Source organism: Phaeodactylum tricornutum, chromosome 6 (genome assembly GCF_000150955.2).
Source record: "Phaeodactylum tricornutum CCAP 1055/1 chromosome 6, whole genome shotgun sequence".
Lineage (NCBI taxonomy): Eukaryota > Bacillariophyta > Bacillariophyceae > Surirellales > Neidiaceae > Phaeodactylum > Phaeodactylum tricornutum.
In genome coordinates, this window is record NC_011674.1 from 792708 (window position 1) to 809342 (window position 16635).

The 16635-nt window shown below is 47.3% G+C and overlaps 8 protein-coding genes across 8 annotated transcripts; 4 read left to right on the plus strand and 4 right to left on the minus strand.

Annotated features, from left to right (window-relative positions):
* Nucleotides 1-1908: 1908 nt before the first annotated feature.
* PHATRDRAFT_34978 (predicted protein) lies at nucleotides 1909-2799 on the plus strand (the record flags this gene model as incomplete). The annotated part of the gene is made up of 1 exon (XM_002179257.1): nucleotides 1909-2799. The coding sequence occupies one exon, from the start codon at nucleotides 1909-1911 to the stop codon at nucleotides 2797-2799; it is 891 nt and encodes a 296-aa protein (XP_002179293.1).
* A 517-nt stretch (nucleotides 2800-3316) lies between these two features.
* PHATRDRAFT_45307 (predicted protein) lies at nucleotides 3317-3786 on the plus strand (the record flags this gene model as incomplete). Its single annotated transcript, XM_002179258.1, has 1 exon — nucleotides 3317-3786. Exon 1 carries the CDS (start codon nucleotides 3337-3339, stop codon nucleotides 3784-3786), a length of 450 nt encoding a protein of 149 aa, XP_002179294.1. The 5' UTR covers nucleotides 3317-3336.
* Nucleotides 3787-3907: 121 nt separating this feature from the next.
* On the minus strand, nucleotides 3908-6037 carry PHATRDRAFT_45308 (ribokinase; the record flags this gene model as incomplete). The annotated part of the gene is made up of 1 exon (XM_002179473.1): nucleotides 3908-6037. The coding sequence occupies one exon, from the start codon at nucleotides 6035-6037 to the stop codon at nucleotides 3908-3910; it is 2130 nt and encodes a 709-aa protein (XP_002179509.1).
* Nucleotides 6038-7018: 981 nt separating this feature from the next.
* Nucleotides 7019-7222, plus strand: PHATRDRAFT_11888 (predicted protein; the record flags this gene model as incomplete). The annotated part of the gene is made up of 1 exon (XM_002179259.1): nucleotides 7019-7222. A coding segment is annotated over one exon (204 nt), but the record flags the coding sequence as incomplete, so codon positions are not given.
* Nucleotides 7223-8796: 1574 nt separating this feature from the next.
* PHATRDRAFT_45310 (predicted protein) lies at nucleotides 8797-11206 on the minus strand (the record flags this gene model as incomplete). Its single annotated transcript, XM_002179474.1, has 2 exons — nucleotides 8797-9387; nucleotides 9455-11206. 2 exons carry the CDS (start codon nucleotides 11204-11206, stop codon nucleotides 8797-8799), a joined length of 2343 nt encoding a protein of 780 aa, XP_002179510.1.
* An 885-nt stretch (nucleotides 11207-12091) lies between these two features.
* Nucleotides 12092-13261, minus strand: PHATRDRAFT_11735 (predicted protein; the record flags this gene model as incomplete). Its single annotated transcript, XM_002179475.1, has 1 exon — nucleotides 12092-13261. The coding sequence occupies one exon, from the start codon at nucleotides 13259-13261 to the stop codon at nucleotides 12092-12094; it is 1170 nt and encodes a 389-aa protein (XP_002179511.1).
* A 581-nt stretch (nucleotides 13262-13842) lies between these two features.
* PHATRDRAFT_34984 (predicted protein) lies at nucleotides 13843-14826 on the plus strand (the record flags this gene model as incomplete). The annotated part of the gene is made up of 1 exon (XM_002179260.1): nucleotides 13843-14826. One exon carries the CDS (start codon nucleotides 13843-13845, stop codon nucleotides 14824-14826), a length of 984 nt encoding a protein of 327 aa, XP_002179296.1.
* Nucleotides 14827-14995: 169 nt separating this feature from the next.
* On the minus strand, nucleotides 14996-16476 carry PHATRDRAFT_34985 (predicted protein; the record flags this gene model as incomplete). The annotated part of the gene is made up of 3 exons (XM_002179476.1): nucleotides 14996-15682; nucleotides 16045-16116; nucleotides 16357-16476. 3 exons carry the CDS (start codon nucleotides 16474-16476, stop codon nucleotides 14996-14998), a joined length of 879 nt encoding a protein of 292 aa, XP_002179512.1.
* Nucleotides 16477-16635: the final 159 nt, after the last annotated feature.

A 16635-nucleotide genomic window follows, 5' to 3' on the forward strand; every position in this document is an offset into this window, starting at 1 on the left:
ATTGCTTGTTTTCGGACTGAGATATAAGGGCTGATGATGAAGTCTACAATATTCGAAACGGTACTAGGGCAATCACCATACACGTTGGCTGACTGTAAAAATGCTTCTGCGGTTTTTGTGGAAACAACTTCCGAAGCAGGACCTGTCGCAAGCGTATGCAAAGCTTGCATAAACTTTCTTCGATGACTTCGTCGCAGGCTTTTTTTCGCTAGTGAGTCTCTCATAATGACGATTGTAGTGAGTTGGAAGTGCGCTTGTTCATCACCTTCCGTGGCGTGAGCGACAGCTGCCACAGCTACATCCAAGGAGCTTTGGTACACAGTGTGTAGCGACGGAGTATGATCCAGCAATGATCGGTATCATCCAGGGTCTTTCCCCGAAAGCTGTGGTCATGATGAGCCAAGTAACGGCTAGTAGCGATCAGTATCCGTCTGTAGTAAGAAAAAGCTGATCCTAGATGCGAACCTGATGCCAAGGTAAAGAACTGGTATAGGATATGCACAAGATGTAGACTGTCGGAAAAAGGTGCAAACCGGGTCAAATTCCTATGAATTTGAGCCGGATCACTCCCCGAACAAGATGCACCAATTCCTCCACCCTCCATGTTCTGGCTGCTATCAGAACTGACTGCGGAAGACAAACAGATTCGGATACGTGATGTATTCTCTTGATGCGGAAGCATCAATGGAAAATGACAAATACCTTTGAGTGTGAAAAAAATTGCTTGGGAGGTTCTGGGTGCTGCTTCAACATCAAGTATACTGTCATAGGACGCAATCAAACAAAGGTGCACCGCGAGATCCCAAGAGACAACGGCAAACGCCCTACTTGAATTCGGTCGAGACATCGGTGTGGCCGACCCGAGACATTCAGGCGAAGTGGCCACACAGACTTTGAACACCGGAGAGAGCTGAGCACGCATTTTTTGGAGGAACTTGGCCAAGGATATGCACAATTCACTGCTCATATCTCTCTTGTACTTGTCTTGGATGCGGAGGTTGCTACGGAGACATGCGATACATAGTAAAACTATATCTTCGTCATTGGCCTGGTCATCGTTTAGACGCTCTTGGGAGATATGAACGGTGAGGAAAATCTAACGCTCTGGATATCCAAGTAACATCCCGTTGTACTCACCACACACGTCCATAGCAACTGTGCTTGTAGTTGCGATTCTAGCCGGTAGATGTTCGCTCGTATCCGCCATTTTCGATGATGGCACAATTTTGTGCATCGACGTTTCATGGAACGTCTGTTTTCACCAAGGGGTACCGGAAAACCCACGTATTCGAATCATCCTCACCAGTGCGATCCACATGAAATTGTATAGACGCAAAAGGTTTTAAGAGATGTTCGAATAAAGTCCGTAGCAGCGTTGGTGTTGCGCAAAGTCATTTCTTGTTGGAGCTCCTAATCACACATTTTGGTTGCACAAAGAACAGACCAGCGATTGCGTCGTATTTTGGTAAGCTCACGTGGGACAAAGGCCTACATGCACACATCGCTCCACGTGCTCAACACAATATAATGGAGGAGCCAAACAAAGACGCTGGCTTTCGTCGAACAAGGGGTCAGAAAATGAGGCAGTGCTCACCCTCATGATCAAGGAGTTTCTTTTTGTCGAGAACATCTGTTTTTCACGGTTGATGACTACGAGTCGATGAATATCGTGTACGAGAAGATCTGACATCCGGGTGCGTTATATGGAGAGCGGTCTCGGTTTTCGGCCTGGCGATTCGCGACATCATAACAATTCGACGTTCGTTGACCATGGCGTCTGCAAGACACGAGTTGTGTGATCGATAGCACAGTGTACCGTAGTCTCCGCATTCTCTTTCGCTCTCTTTTGCTATTATAGCAGAAATAGCATCATATTTATTTTCGTTATCGAGTGCATTCTTCTTGATAATGTTCCCCCGCCTGTTGGTAACAACCTCCCTTGCCGTCATGGCGTCGGCGTTTTCGAGCTCAGGAAGAAGTCCTTGGGCCGCATCGGAATGGTGCATTCAAGTGAATATTGGACGTGAGGCAGGAACCTGGATGCCGGAAGAGTGGGCTGCTTCGGGAAGTCGTCTGCCGTTTAATGTTGAGATTTCGGTGGAATCTGGGTACGCCACTCAAAAGGATCAGGAATCCGAATTTATGGGCAGCAATGCCTTGCGTCTTTGTGTTGTGGAAGATCCTACCTACGTAACGTCCCAAGGCATGCAATACGTGGAAATCCCCGACGAAGGCGGCTGGAAGCTTCAGCTGCCAAAGCAAAAAGGAAACGCGGGAACCTTACGCCTGTGGTTGGATTTTGAACAGTCACCCGAACTGGACGAAGGTCTAGCAGCAGTCCGCAACGATGTGACCTTGGCCGTAGGACGACTCTATTTCATGGCACCGTGCTGGCGAGAGCCAGACCTAGCAATTGGCTATCGAAAAATAAAACCGATTGAAGCTGCCGCTCAGACGGCCCAGCAACGTTTGGATTCGCAGCTATCACATGAATCGGGCGATCGGCGTCTCGATGGTACAAACCCCATTGACACAGCTTTGGCGTCAATCGACATGGCGGGACTGGTCAAGGAAAGAGACGATCGGGTTCGAGATTTGCGCGAGGCAGAGCGTAAGTTACCGCGGAATCCTCGAGAGCTCCCTGTGGGGTTCTGGCCAGGGACGATGGATAAGCTGGCAATAGCACCAGGGTCGATTGCGGTCAAACGGAAGAAGATGTTTGGCGAAGAATTCCATATTGTTGGGAAGTGGACGGCCGTCCCGATTGCGGACACTGTCGTCGTTGAATCGGAAGTGTAGAGAACAGGAAATAGACTACTCTGTATGAAATTCTTCTACAAGAAAGCCAGATGTTGCAATTGTAAACATTTTGAAAGACGCAACGTCAAGCTGGAAAAAGAAACGTCAACTGCTGGCGTCAGGATAGCTGCCGAGCAAACTAACGTCCATGCGATCGAATTGGGCTAGGAAACAGCAATTTATATTGCGGGACCTTGCGATGACCGATTCAAATAGAAACTTACGCGAGACATCGTAGCATTATCGTTTGAGGCGGGGGGCGCAACATGCAGGAGGTGTACAGATGTAAAAGCTAATGTAAGAAAATGTTATTAACAGTAAGTCAAACGAATATGAACATAACTGGCTCACTGTCAAAGTGGTCGATTCCCACTGCCTTCCAAATCCCGATTCTTCTTTTTTTTAAACTGTTTACAGTTACAGTTAGTAGCTCTTAAAGTTACCGGGCGAATTTTCTGAAATTTACAAAAAGGCGGGGCATTGCACAGTGGGGGAAGCCGCCGTGGACGAGGGATAGCTGCGGCTTTCTTTCTTGAGATGATGTACCTCCCAAACGACCACTGGTCCCCACGATATGATTCAGCTTTCTATACCGTGAAAGTTGAAGGCAAGCAACACTTTATAAAACCGCCACAAAACATCCCGAGAAAACTTGCCGGAAAATCGGGACCGGCATACTATTACCGTGTTGTTGTCTACTGCGAACACAATAGAAGAATTCTGCTACGAAGGTATTCCCATTTTAAGTGGTTATTCGAAGCGATTCAAGAAAACCCTCCTACTGAGCCACAAGTTCCGGGCGCCGCTATGATAAAGTTGCCTCCAGGGACGTGTCCTTTCCAGCGACAAGATGAAGACTTTGCTAAAATACGTATGGAGGAGTTGTCTGATTTTCTGCAGGAACTGTTGGCGCGCCCGGGATACGCATCGCATGCGGCGGTTGTAGCTTTCTTGGAGCTCGGAAGTTCAATCGACGTAGCAGCATGATTGTCAACGAGGCCTCTATGCTTTTGTGAAAAGTGTCCTGGGTTTTGTGTTAAATAAGGTATCAATGAACAATACAAAATGGATAACTCTCAATGCTGGGGTTGCTGAATCGTTTGTCCTATTATATTCTTCTCAATGAGTCATCTACAAGTTCTAAGGCTCCAATTGCATCATGTTCGTCCATAACGCGTTTCAGTCGGTCTGCATCCATGGAAGAGGCAGCATACCAGAATGCTTTCACCCTTCGAATATTGTACTCTGCCTCGCGTACAGGATCTGATCTCTGGGGAAAAGTGTCAAAATAAAAGTGTCCATCAAATTTCGTTCGCCGCAGCTGGTACATGATCTCTAACGCCATGCTGGGGTGCACGGATCCAAACATAAGACCGTCCTCCGCAGCCAAGCGGGTAAAGCCGTCGTTGAGCTGCACGCCAAACAGTTTTCCTGCACGTCCCACCATGGCAATTGACTGTCCAGGATTTTCACCAGACATCAGCATGTGCCCGACGTCCAGGGTAAGGCCAAAGTTTTGGCGGTCTACTTCGTTCACCATTAGCAAAGCCGCTCCCGTGCTCGGTATCGTGAAAAACCTGGTGTTCTCATCCGTAGGTTTGTACTCCACAGAAAACCGAATATCGGGGTAGGCATCACAACACTCTCGAAAGGCGCCCACTAGCTCGTCCCATTTTTCATCGTAATCGACTTGAAAGGGATAGTCGTATCCATCGTAAGCACTCCATATAACCACTTCTTTTGCGCCAAGATCCCTCGCCATTTGTGCGGCGTGCTTGGTAAGCTCAATAGCTTCTTGCCTCAGTTCATAATCTGGATTGTTCATGGCTCCTCGGGCAAACTTGCTCGGATACCGAAGACATACTGCTCCAGCTCGCAATCCAGCCATCTCGAGGGACTTCGCCGCTTCTTCGTTCGACCACGTGTGAAAGTGCTGTGGAAAGTTGAAGTCCACACAAGTAAGTCCTTTGATTGTTGACTGGCGTCTGACATACTCTCGAGGATCATCCAAAGCACCGTCCCACAATTCCGGTCGATCCTTCATGGAGTTGAGTCGGGATCCAATCAAAAATGGAAAGGACTTGGCCCCTCCTCGAAAGCCAAGACCATCTCCCCTTGGAATATCAAGAACGCTTCGCTCCACCCAGTTCGTATGGACGCGATCCTCTACTTGGCCGCGAGTTGGTGTACTGGGTACAGCTCCTAAGCGTTCTACCGAACAGGCCCCGGCAGCCGTTGCCCACTCCATACATTGCTGTAGAGATTTGTCTTCGCACAAGGCTGTACAAAAGGCTGCACGGTAGCAGTCGCCGGCGCCCGTTTCATCAAGCACCTCTTCTATTGTAATGGCGGGCTGGTGAATTACAGTACCATCGTCTGCTACTAGAGTAGATCCTTTGCTTCCTTGCGTCACCAAAATATTCCGAGCACCCCGGGCCTGGAGAAATTTCGCCATCGTTTCAATGTCAGAGTCGTTCTCGGGGCCACCAAACGATCGCACTAGACGCCGCAATTCGCTTTCATTCGGCATGAGATAGTCGCAGTGCCGGAGGTGCTCTTCGTTCATTCCCCGGTCTTCACCGCCAACATCTTGCACCACGAGAATATTCCCACGCTGCGCCGCACACCGAGCAACTAATCGATTGACGTATTCCGGAACTTCGCACTGAAGCATGACTAAACGACAGTCTTGCAAGAGCTTGTCGATTTTTCCCTGAAGCAGAATCTGGTTTCTATCTTTATTGTATATTTCCCAAGCGTGCTCCCATTCAAGCCATCCCAGCTCGTTACTCCCACCCGAGACAACGGCACTAACTTGACCCGATGTCGTGTGAAACACGTAGCCTCGACCGCTGGGTATATTTTCATGATGCGAACAAAATGTGACGTCGACATGAGCGTCAACGAGTGATTGTTGCAGAATTTGGGCAGCCACGTCGTTGCCAAATTGTCCGACGAAAGAAACACTTCCTCCCACCGGTGCTAGCAACTTAGAAGCCGCAACGGCCTGCGTACAGCCTTTGCCACCGGGGACGTCTACGACCGGGAGCTTTCCCGGTAAAAGCGTCAAATTTTCACCTTCAATTGGTATTCGATCGACGGGAAGGAAGGTATCAGCGTTGATGGAACCAATAACAACAATCCGATGAGGCCTACTCCCGGATGCATCGACGCAAACCGAGGTGAGAAGAAGAGTCGAAAATAAAGCCAACAAAGCTTCTGTCCGTAACACAAGCATGTTGCTGACTGTGAACCAGTGTACAACGATCTGACAGTGAATGATGCAGCGATGGCGAGGGACTGGCAAAGGCGAGAAAGGAGAGCTTCCTGTTGGTTATCTATGCCGTCCCAAGCTACCTAGTTCGGGGCACAGAATTTAGTTCCGTCACAGCCCAGTTTGACATTCCTTATGATTGCAAACGAAGCCTTCGACGGGGATTATTTGTATTAGGTTCCGATTTCAACGTCTGGCCTTCACTCTCCCTGCAAAAATGTCGCAAACCCCGTCTGTTTGTCTGCATTTCACCTGATCATAAATCTCAATCGCAATATATAGGCCCGTCCGTTGGTTTCCGTTGAACAAGCCTAATTTGATGAGACTCGACAAAAGGGGTATTTAGAAAGTGACCTTTCACTGTATGAAAACGCGAGTCGAGTCAATTCCGTTCTCGGCACCTCCACGATATCTCTAATTAAGGCCAACCTCAACGGAGCTTCGGCGAAAGCTAATACGCTGGTACGGAATACGTCCAGGGCGTGCTCATTCTTGCGTGAGAGAATCAAATTCACAGTCCGCTTCGTCCTTTTGGAACTAAACGGTACTGCTGTGCAGGTTATCGCCGTACGAAAATTACCGATTCGACCGGCAAACGCCGCTTGTAAAAATTTTATTGTCAACCAGGTCAACTGCTTGAGCTGTGCGCTGACACTTTGGAAAGAAAGTATCTAAACCAGTGTTCACGGAATGGTCGATGAATTCCATCCAGGTTTTGATGAGGAAGAGTCGTCAGCAGTTCCTATGCCACCATCAATAAATACCTTGGCAGTAGTCCATAACAGTAACGAAGCATCCGACAAAGCGTTTGCAGCGAATGCGACCATGCCGCAACGGTCGACGTCAACTTCATCCTCAGGGTCGTTGACCCCGTTGAAGCAAACTTCAACCGTACCCGCGTCTCCTCCAACGAAAAAGAAACGCAAATCGCCTGCTGTGCCTTGGAAAAAGCCAAAAGACATGCCTAAACGTCCGTTAAGTGCGTACAACTTGTTCTTCCAAGAAGAGCGAAACCGTCTCATTAATTCCGACAAAGCTGGGGTTGGATTTGAAAACATGGCTAAAACGATAGCCGCTAAATGGCGGAGTTTGGACGTCGACGCTAAGGCTCCTTACGAGGAAAAGGCGACCGTCAACAAGCAGCAATATCATGTTGCCGTCGCCCAATGGCGTACAAAACAAAAGGAAAAGAAGCAACAAGTGGTAGAGGGAAACTTACCAGGACGGCATAGCTCATTTCAAGAAAATTTTGAACCGTTGTATTTTGCTCCGACACCTGAGCGTTCAACTAGTAGCTTACTCGACGAATACCCTCTAGAATGGTTCGAGACATCCGAATCATCTGAAATGACAGATGACGCATCACAATACGGGCATCATGCTATGATGGCCGTGGAAAATTCGACGCTTCATTTACCGCAAGCTCCAAACATCTGGAACGACGACTCCGTCGCTGCCAACAGTCGAATGATGGTCCCTCCCAGTCGAGGTCATGCCGCTATGGGGATTTCCCGTCCACGATTATCGCATGAACCTATGCAGTTGACCGGAGCTCCAATACGAGAGACGTCAACTGTCATGCCAACGGTTATGTGGCGACCACGTTTCTCGCACGACACTCCATTGTCACCTACAGCTCGGCGACCTCCACCCCGACACGCTTCCACAGGGTCTCCTACGGAATCGATAACCGCATATGTGCCTCCAGAGCTACGGGGTATTGCTCGGAGATGGTCCTCCCCATCAGAATCAGCGTCGCTAGAGATACTTAAGCGGGATTTGGATGATGATACCATTGCATTCATATCCAGTTTAAAGTTCGATTAGAAGTGTATCATACTGAACGAAGTAATAGACGCAAACGCAATGCTGAAAGTAGGGAATACCTACTCGGAATCCACATTGCACAATAATTTTTCATTTGGTCCGCAGATATTCATCAGATTGCACACTTTAGGTTCTACCAGTACTCGTGCCCACTTACGGAATTGTAGAAAATACATTTGAAATGTCCATATAAAGGCGACAAAACCCCACGACAGAAGCTGTTCCTAAGGTCATCGGGGTTATAGCTTGTTCATCTGCTCCATGCATTCAAAAAGTTAAGAAATTTCTGAGCATACTGCAGAGCCTTCATTTGATGGAGGCTTTCCCTGTCAGCAGGAGCATTCAGTATCTCTGAAGTTTACGTTCATTCCGCTAAACTTTAAAAGGCGAGCACTTGCTCAGCTTTTAAGCTAAGAACTTGATATTGTTGGCTTTCGTAACATCGCAGTCAACGTTCTTTTCTTTCCTCGGCTGTTCTAAGGGTGCGCGTCCACAAAGTTAAACGAATCCAGCTGGAACGTGTCTCTAGTGTTTGCCACAGAAAGAATTGTTCTTACACTTTATAAACCAACAGGGCTTAAAATGTGTTTCTCCGAGTTAGCTGACAACGATACATTTTAGAGCCGCTTTGGTCAGTCACGCGCAATATTCAGGCGTTTGGGAAGACTCTCGAACCAAAATAAACATAGCTCTCGATAACATCATGAAGATGCGTGTAAATAGTTCGTACTTGTGTTATCATTACTAGTCTTTACGATTACATTCGTCATTCATTATGTATACGATAGTAACAAAATCCTAAGAAAGCCAGCACAATCCGGGATCGCAATCAGGCACTGTTTCTAGGAAGTACGAGGAAAGTGTGGTCATCAAAGCGCATCTCCTTTCATTGTACATCAATCTTTCTCCGACGAAGTATTTGCTTGTGGAAGAGCTGCATTCAAATCGCCGGTAGTTGCTGATTCCGCGTACCTCAAGCTATCCATAAGCTCTTTGAATCTCATTGCATCGATTTTGCTGTTTTTGAACTCATTTGCAGTAAAACGTAGATGCTGGCTCTCTGAGGCGTCCTCGACATCATGATTACTAGAAATTCCTGTAGACGTCGTACCAAAGTCCGGCGGCTCGACCCAGTACGTTTGCATCATTCCCTTGCCCTTGGCCTCTACAAGTTCCTCGCGAATCTTCATCCAGCTACCCTTACCAGCCTTCTGAATGAGCGCAGCGGTAGCTTTCGATATGTGGATCCGCCCCTTTTGCCCAGTGCTTTCCATTCGGGCAGCCGTGTTTACCGTGTCTCCAAAAAGCTGGAATCGTGCCTTTTCACCTCGAAGTACCCCAGCCGTGACCGGGCCACTATGCAGTCCAAATCTCATGGACAGATTTGCTGTATCCGGACCCAGCTTCTCAACGAGGATATGCATCATTTGGTTCATCTTAGTATTGCACGAACTGGAAAATCGGCACATTGCAACGGCGTGGGCATCCTGTGGCGTGGGTGGGTAGGCCAGTCACGGCGACGTAGCAGTCACCAATTGTCTCTACCTTGAATACCTTGTATTTCTTCGCAATTTTATCAAAGGCTCCATACAGTGTCTCGAGGAGCTTAAAGACCTCGGTAGGCGCTCGTTCGGAGCTCCACGCAGTAAAGCCTGCAATGTCAGCAAACAGAACGGTGCAATTTGGGTACAAATCGGCAATAGGAGTCGAATCGTCGAACTCATTTAAGTCAGCTGCCTCGAAATCGTCTCTCGACTTTCCGTCGCTGGTAATGCTTTTAAAGATGTCAGTATGGTTGTGCTGTTTGGACTTTTCGCTTTTGTATACTTTGTGCAACCTGTTGCGGACTTGTTCAGGAAATAGAGAAGAAACCACAGAGCTGGATTGTATTGCTGATGTGTTAACAACGCTGTTGCGGTGCTGGACAAGACAATCGTATGTGACGAAAACAAAGGATGTGAACACAAAAACTGCCACCAAAATCAAAGCGAACATGATGGGCTGAAACGTGATGTATTTGTCTTCAGTCTCCTTGGATGGGTAAACTCGAAGATTGTAGTAACAATGTTCGTGAATACTGAAATCAACGTTGTTGTTTCCGACCACGGCACCGAATCCGGTCTCAACCATCATTCCATTGTAACTGGGGTCATGCAAGTCACCTTGTCCGATGTATGTTGCATCTTTTCCATCAATGCGATAAGTGAAGCTCTGTGAGCAACTGTTTTCCAGTACGCAGACAATACCTTCAGCTTCATCCGTTAAAATGTCAGTGAGGTAAACCTGCCAATAGATATAAGAATTCAGCAGAGCGCCAACTGTCTTGTTCTCTCCAAAACTAGTAAATACTGGAATGATTATGTCGCTGACGGGCCCTTCATCGTAATCATTGCCACCACTTTTCCATCGATTCAGAAAGAGATTTAGCACTGCCTTTCTACCAGCTGAATTTGGATCATTGTCATTGGAGAAATCGGCTGCTGCGCTCACCAGCCTCTTTTCGGTTCGAAGAACGGTGTTGATCTCTAATTTTCGGCTAGGATGGGAAAGGCCGTTAAAATTTACGAAAAATGCTGCAGGAATTGCCGGCGCCAATTGCCAGACTGGTGCATAAGGCCCTGGACCCGTCTCGTAAGCAGCTGCTGTGCCACCTTCCTCGACTTTGAAAATGAATGGTGGGATATTCAAGTGAGCGAAGGGGTCGACATCCAAGTTTCCGGCTACCACTTGCTCCTCCAACTGCATCAATGCCTCTTCTTCATCTCCATCCTTAACGATTTTTTGCAGAGCAAGACCTTCTTCAAGCCAGCGTTGATTTTCTACTGAGTATCTTTCCCAAGTGGCGCGATTTTCTCGGCTGACGATTGGAAAAATGAGAATCGAAATAACTTGTGCAAGCTGCAGAGTGTAGGACGCTTTTCGCTCAAAGTCTGGCAACGTCACCATCGGAAACGTTTCGTTTGCGAAAAGTGCGTGAGATGTGATCATAGTGGCGAATCCTTCGAGCGCGGACAACCGCTTCTCTGCGTTCACCTGGAAGGAATCGACTACTTTTCCCGCGTTGTAGCCGAATTGTTTCAAAAATTCGTCATTTTCCTTGTCGCGACCATAAAAAAAGACCAACAGCGAAACAGTCGCAGTCGCCAACAAAAGAACAAAGAATGTGACTGCGCGTAATATATTCACTGCTTTCGTTTCTTTGTGAGCAAGCACTTTCTCGTCCGTAGCGCTGCAGACTGAGCCATTTTCACTAGCTAGATCACCATCGGTATGAGTGTCGTTAACATGATCGGATTCCCACTTCATCGTGCAAACAAGATTCTTTCAGCCTCACGCGAATTGACAGTGAGATTGTGATCCTAGAGAAGACGATTTTTCGTTTTTGAAAAGGAATTCTACGGCCGGTCAAAATATTTTATTAGCAAAATTGCATATCTTCTTTGAACAAAATCTTACAATTAATCGATCTTACTAAAAATTAATGTAAATACTTGCATCGAGTCATCATTCATGACCGGGCTATAAAAGGAAACCTTTAAAAACTGCTTGGAGAAAGTCTGGAAGGCTATAAAATTCTTCAATAGCTTATTTGATACAGCGGTTTGTAGAACTCAGCAGCGTAGTTCCTTATACTTCTTTTTAAGACCCCATCTTTCGCGATAATTGATTCCAATCACGACAGTAGTGAACAAAGTAAGATAGGTAGGCAAAGGGAAAGAAATTTTGGCGAGGAAAAGTTTTATTAAACTTTTTAAAGTGCAAGAAGATATGCGGAATCGGTTATTCAAGTCAGGACCTATCATCTAACTGAGGTCTCTTCCAGCACCATTTGTACTTCACAATGCGAAAGAAAGGAGGAAGACTCATCTGACCCACTGAAGAACGAGTCCACCGGATCCCCTCGGGACTTGATGGGCACAAACCAATATCCCGGCCAGCACAAAAGTGATACGTCTGCAATATTGAATGTGATCGTTCCGTCCTCTCACTACATTCTTTTTATCTGATTTCAGTCTTTTGTGCGCAAGAATTCCTGTTCTGTTAGAAGTACTGGGTTTCGCTCTTGAATGTGGATGTGGGGCAATTGGCTGATTGTAAAAGGAGCAGACTCGCCAATTGTTGGCGTTATACCTCACCTACTTTTGAGACCGTACTACTATAGTGAATTCATTTGAGTGTTGTCCCTGATCGTTACATAGTATAAAAATTGTGCTCCTTTTCACGATTGCTGACAGCTTTCTTGTAGGCCGCGTCAAAGTCCTTTGGCAATACGACGTACCGATTTTCACGCACGGCTTGCAACCCAGCTTCGGCGCATATCGACGAGATGTCGGCCGCCGAAACCTTTTCGCTCCGGTTCACGTAGTCTTCCAAGTCCAGCTCGTCCGATAAGTTCATTTTGGTTGTAGCGGCTTGAAAGACCATGCGTTTTTGTCGTCGATCGGGATTGGGGAACTCAATCTTACGGTCCAACCGTCCCGGACGTAGCAACGCAGGATCTAGCGTGTCCGCACGATTGGTTGCCATAATGACCTTGATGTTGGTCGTTTGATCGAAACCGTCCATTTGGTTTAACAGTTCTAGGAGAATACGCTGGACTTCCCTATCGGCCCCAGTCTGAGCATCAAACCGCTTGGTCGCAATGGCATCGATCTCATCAATAAAGACAATACAAGGGGAATTTTCCCGCGCCAAACGGAAGACGTCACGCACCATACGGGGACCTTCACCTAGGTATTTTTGCACGAACTCGGACCCAACCATGGAAATAAAGGTCGCCTTGGTAGCGTTGGCCACCGCCTTTGCCATCATGGTTTTTCCTGTACCGGGAGGCCCATACAAAAGGACACCCCGGGGAGGATCAATTCCGATTTGCTGGTATAGGTGATGTTGGAGGAGAGGAAGTTCGATCGCTTCGCGAACTTCCTGTTTCTGTATATCCATCCCACCAATATCTTTGTAAGTCACGTCAGGCTTCTCAGACATGAGTTTAACCGTCGAATCAGACTCCGGCGGCAAAATGTCAACCACAGAATGAGAGTGACGGTGTAATGCAATAGACGTGTTAGGCTTCAAGAGCTCTCGATCCAGGGTACTAAGGATGCGGACGTAGTAATTGGAACCAGCTGTACTGGAAACAATGCCGTACTTGGCGTCGATCATTTCGTTAAATTGTCCAATCACGAGAGGAACCGATTGAATGCGGCGAACCTCTTCCTTTGCCCGTAAAAGTTCTCGCTGCAGGTGACGCATTTCGTCCTTCAGGTACTCTTCTTGCAGAGAGACGAATTCGAGCTGCTTTTCAAGGCCCTTGACTTCCTGATAGAAATCAAGTTCCTGCTTCTGTTGTTCCATATCCATTTTCGACGAGTCCTGAGCGAAAACAAGAAATTGTCAGTAACAAGGAAAACCAAGGACTGGCAAGGAAAGGATGTCGTGCGAGTGGTAATTTTGACCGCCGACACGAAAGGGTCCAAAAAGGGGATGGGACTGTGAAATCGAATTCCGTTACTTTTTCGCCTAATTTGGACAGGTGCTCCCATCGAGGCTGCAAACGGAGCTTCGGGAAGATAAAAGCCTGGGTACACTTACTGGATCTGAAAAGGGTACCGGGTTTACAACGGCAGCGGTTGCCATGGTCCAAGAGTTTCGACGTTGGCAGAGTAGCAAGTTAGACTGCGAGTACACTGTGTGTACATGCGTCGGATAGGATTTGCGACGAAGGCGGTGGAAGGCTTGATTCGGAGTCGGGCGGGTCAAACCCTAGTTTGATATAGGGTACCAACACCGAAGAAACACACCGAAAAAAATCAACTTGCCCTCTTGGAATAGGGAACTCAGAATCTCGATACCGTTCGATACTCCCAAGACGAAGACCGCTTATTTCCCATTCATGTCAAAATTCCATTGACAGAGTAAAAGCCCAAACCAAGTCTCCTTCTATGGCTATTGCAATCACGATGGAACAAATACCTAAGGTGGTTCCAGTGATTAAAGTCATTCGAGTGGAAAACGCTACTTCTCGCAAACACCCTCGTCCGGACGAGAACGGTGAGCCTTTCTCCACTGAGAATAAACAACGGTATCCGCATCGGACACAGCAGCGGCACAACGCACGATCGCGTCGGAGAGGAGCCTCTAACAACAAGAGCAACCAAAAGGATCGCGGTGAAAACAAGAGGAAGCCGTTGGACTCGTCTATTGATGCACCGAGCTGTTCAGTTTGTCGACAAGTCGATCATCCCAAGTACAAGTGTCCCAAATGTCGCGCAACGTATTGCTCAATTTTGTGTTGTCGCAGACACAAAGATGGTCTGTGTGAAGCAACGAAAGCAACCATCATCGAGACACCGAACAGTAAAACTTTAGCAACCACGGGTGTAACGAGCAAATACTTGACGAACGACAATGTGCCAATGCCGTTGCTCTCGGCTACAGCATCATCTGCATCACAACGACGTAAGGACGAGGACGATCTCGACGAAGGTTGGAAGATCGACAGTACCATGACTCATGCTATGCAAAGCTCTCTCTGGCTCCGGCAGGAACTGCAAGATTCCGGTCTTCGTGCTTTGATCACTAGAATTGTAAATTCATCGAATACATTGGATCGAGACTTGCACACGGCCCAAGAGCGCGCTTTGCAACAGGCAAAGGACGACCATCCTATGTTCCAACGCTTCATCGACAAGTTGCTCGTGTTGTCGGGAGTATTGGAACGTCAACGGGAAGATTCCGAAACAACCTTGGAAACGTGGCTGCAACAAAATAACGATGGCCAACATCCGCTGGTTTTAAAAGCTCTGCCGCGACGGATACGACACGAGACGACCAGCAGTGAGAAAAGTTCGACTGTTGACGATTCCAGTGACGGTACTACATCTGAAAGTTCAGACACATCCGATGGGGATGAAAGTGTCGCTTGACCATCAATGATACATATATTCAATACCGCAGTTTGTTGAGCAAACACAACTCGTTCATAAAGTGATATTGAAAAAAGTTACATTCCCCTGTATAAATTTATGTGTCTCAGTGGTGAGGATGACCGTACGATGGTGGTCCGTAGCGAGCTGTCACAAGCTGTCGGAATTATTAACTTGCCACAACGTTCGGTTCGAGTGTGGTTTCCCCCGGAACAATCGCTTCATCAGTGCCGCTTCGTGGTAAATACTGCAACTGGCGATAGCTTCCCAGTTTATACCTACGCAAATGGGCGTCAGCACAGCGTTGCGCTTGTTCAGTAGTGATCTCGAGATCCAGACTTGATTTATGCTCGCATACGAATTTCATATGCGCTGCTACCATCTGCAGCTGTCCTAGGATCTGTACCGGCGTTGGTAGCTGAATAAACATGACACTCTTGGGTGTCGCCCCTAATTGCTCAGCAACAATACGGACAGCTGTTCGTTCTTCCATCGAGTCCCCGAACGAAATGATTTCCCTTTCACCCAAAAAGGAAAGATTCGTATTTATGCATTTTTTCTCCTCTTCATCCATACTTGGCTTTTCTTCTTCCGAGTCCGTGGAGGAAACGTCGGTCGATTCCATACTTCCATTCATAGCAGAGTCGTCGGATGCGCTCATCGACTCGTAGAGCTCATTGACTTCGTGCGCAAAGGCCGCTGCTTTCCAACACAAGGGCTGGCCCGGATAAAAACGCTCGTACAAGGTACGCGCCGAAACGATACGGTAGCCTTCCAGGACTGGGAGCAGTCGCGGAAGATATCGTTCGCATGAGTATTTCACCCATCCTTCATCGGAATTAGTGATTAGAATTACCTAGTGAAAATCGTGGCGGGAAATGAACAAACACATGGTGAGAAAATATTTAGAATGACATTTTGAATATCGGCAAGACAAAAAATTTGATCGACCGGCAAGCGCGACCGTTGCGAACCGAACAACTTAACGCGAAAAATTAGGCTTTGATCGTTCACAGCATTTAGCGGATTGGATTCTCTAATTGACCGAAATAGCGCGCGCAAACAAAACGCATGCGAAAGCCACTTAACCGTTTTCAAACGGTAATCCGGTCGTTTTGAAATCCAAAAAAGACGCGTGACAATGGAGATTGCCGTGAAAGACATCCAAGGTATAGCGCCGTAGACGAAAGACAAGCGGTAGGGTCGATTTTTGCTTACCTCTCCGTATTTGGAAGCTTCACGTAGCACTCGTTCCGTAAGGCGAGTAATTTCTTCGAATAGTCTTTGGAACTGAAGGGTTCGTCGCCACGAAAACAGATAAACAAATGTGTGAGTGTGGAATCCTCCGTGTTCACTCAATACAGTTAAAGTGATTTACACGCAGCGTTGTTGCACCGCAATAGACTTTGTTCGAGCTCTCGCTAAGATTGCACTTTCTAGCTGTATCACCCTAAGTTTCCGTATTAAGCTCGTGCAGCCTGGCCACTCCAGTCCAGCACGCAACGCGTGTGCAATCGATTGACAACTTACATTTCTCGGCAGCTTCTCCATTCGCTCTATTTTATATCGATCCACAAAGCTAGACGGGCAGATGGTGTCATCCCAATCAAAGATTATGGCCTTATGCGTAGCAACAGCATCAAAGCTCATGATGGACATTCAAAGAACAGCACGAACAGAATAGCGTGCATACATCGAATTTATGAAAGTTGGAACGACGCCAGTGGGTGTTTCGCCTCCGCAAAAAAAGGAAGGCGAAAACGGCGTGTATTTTTACCGCGCAAAATTGTCCCCTAAGGTTCCTAAGCT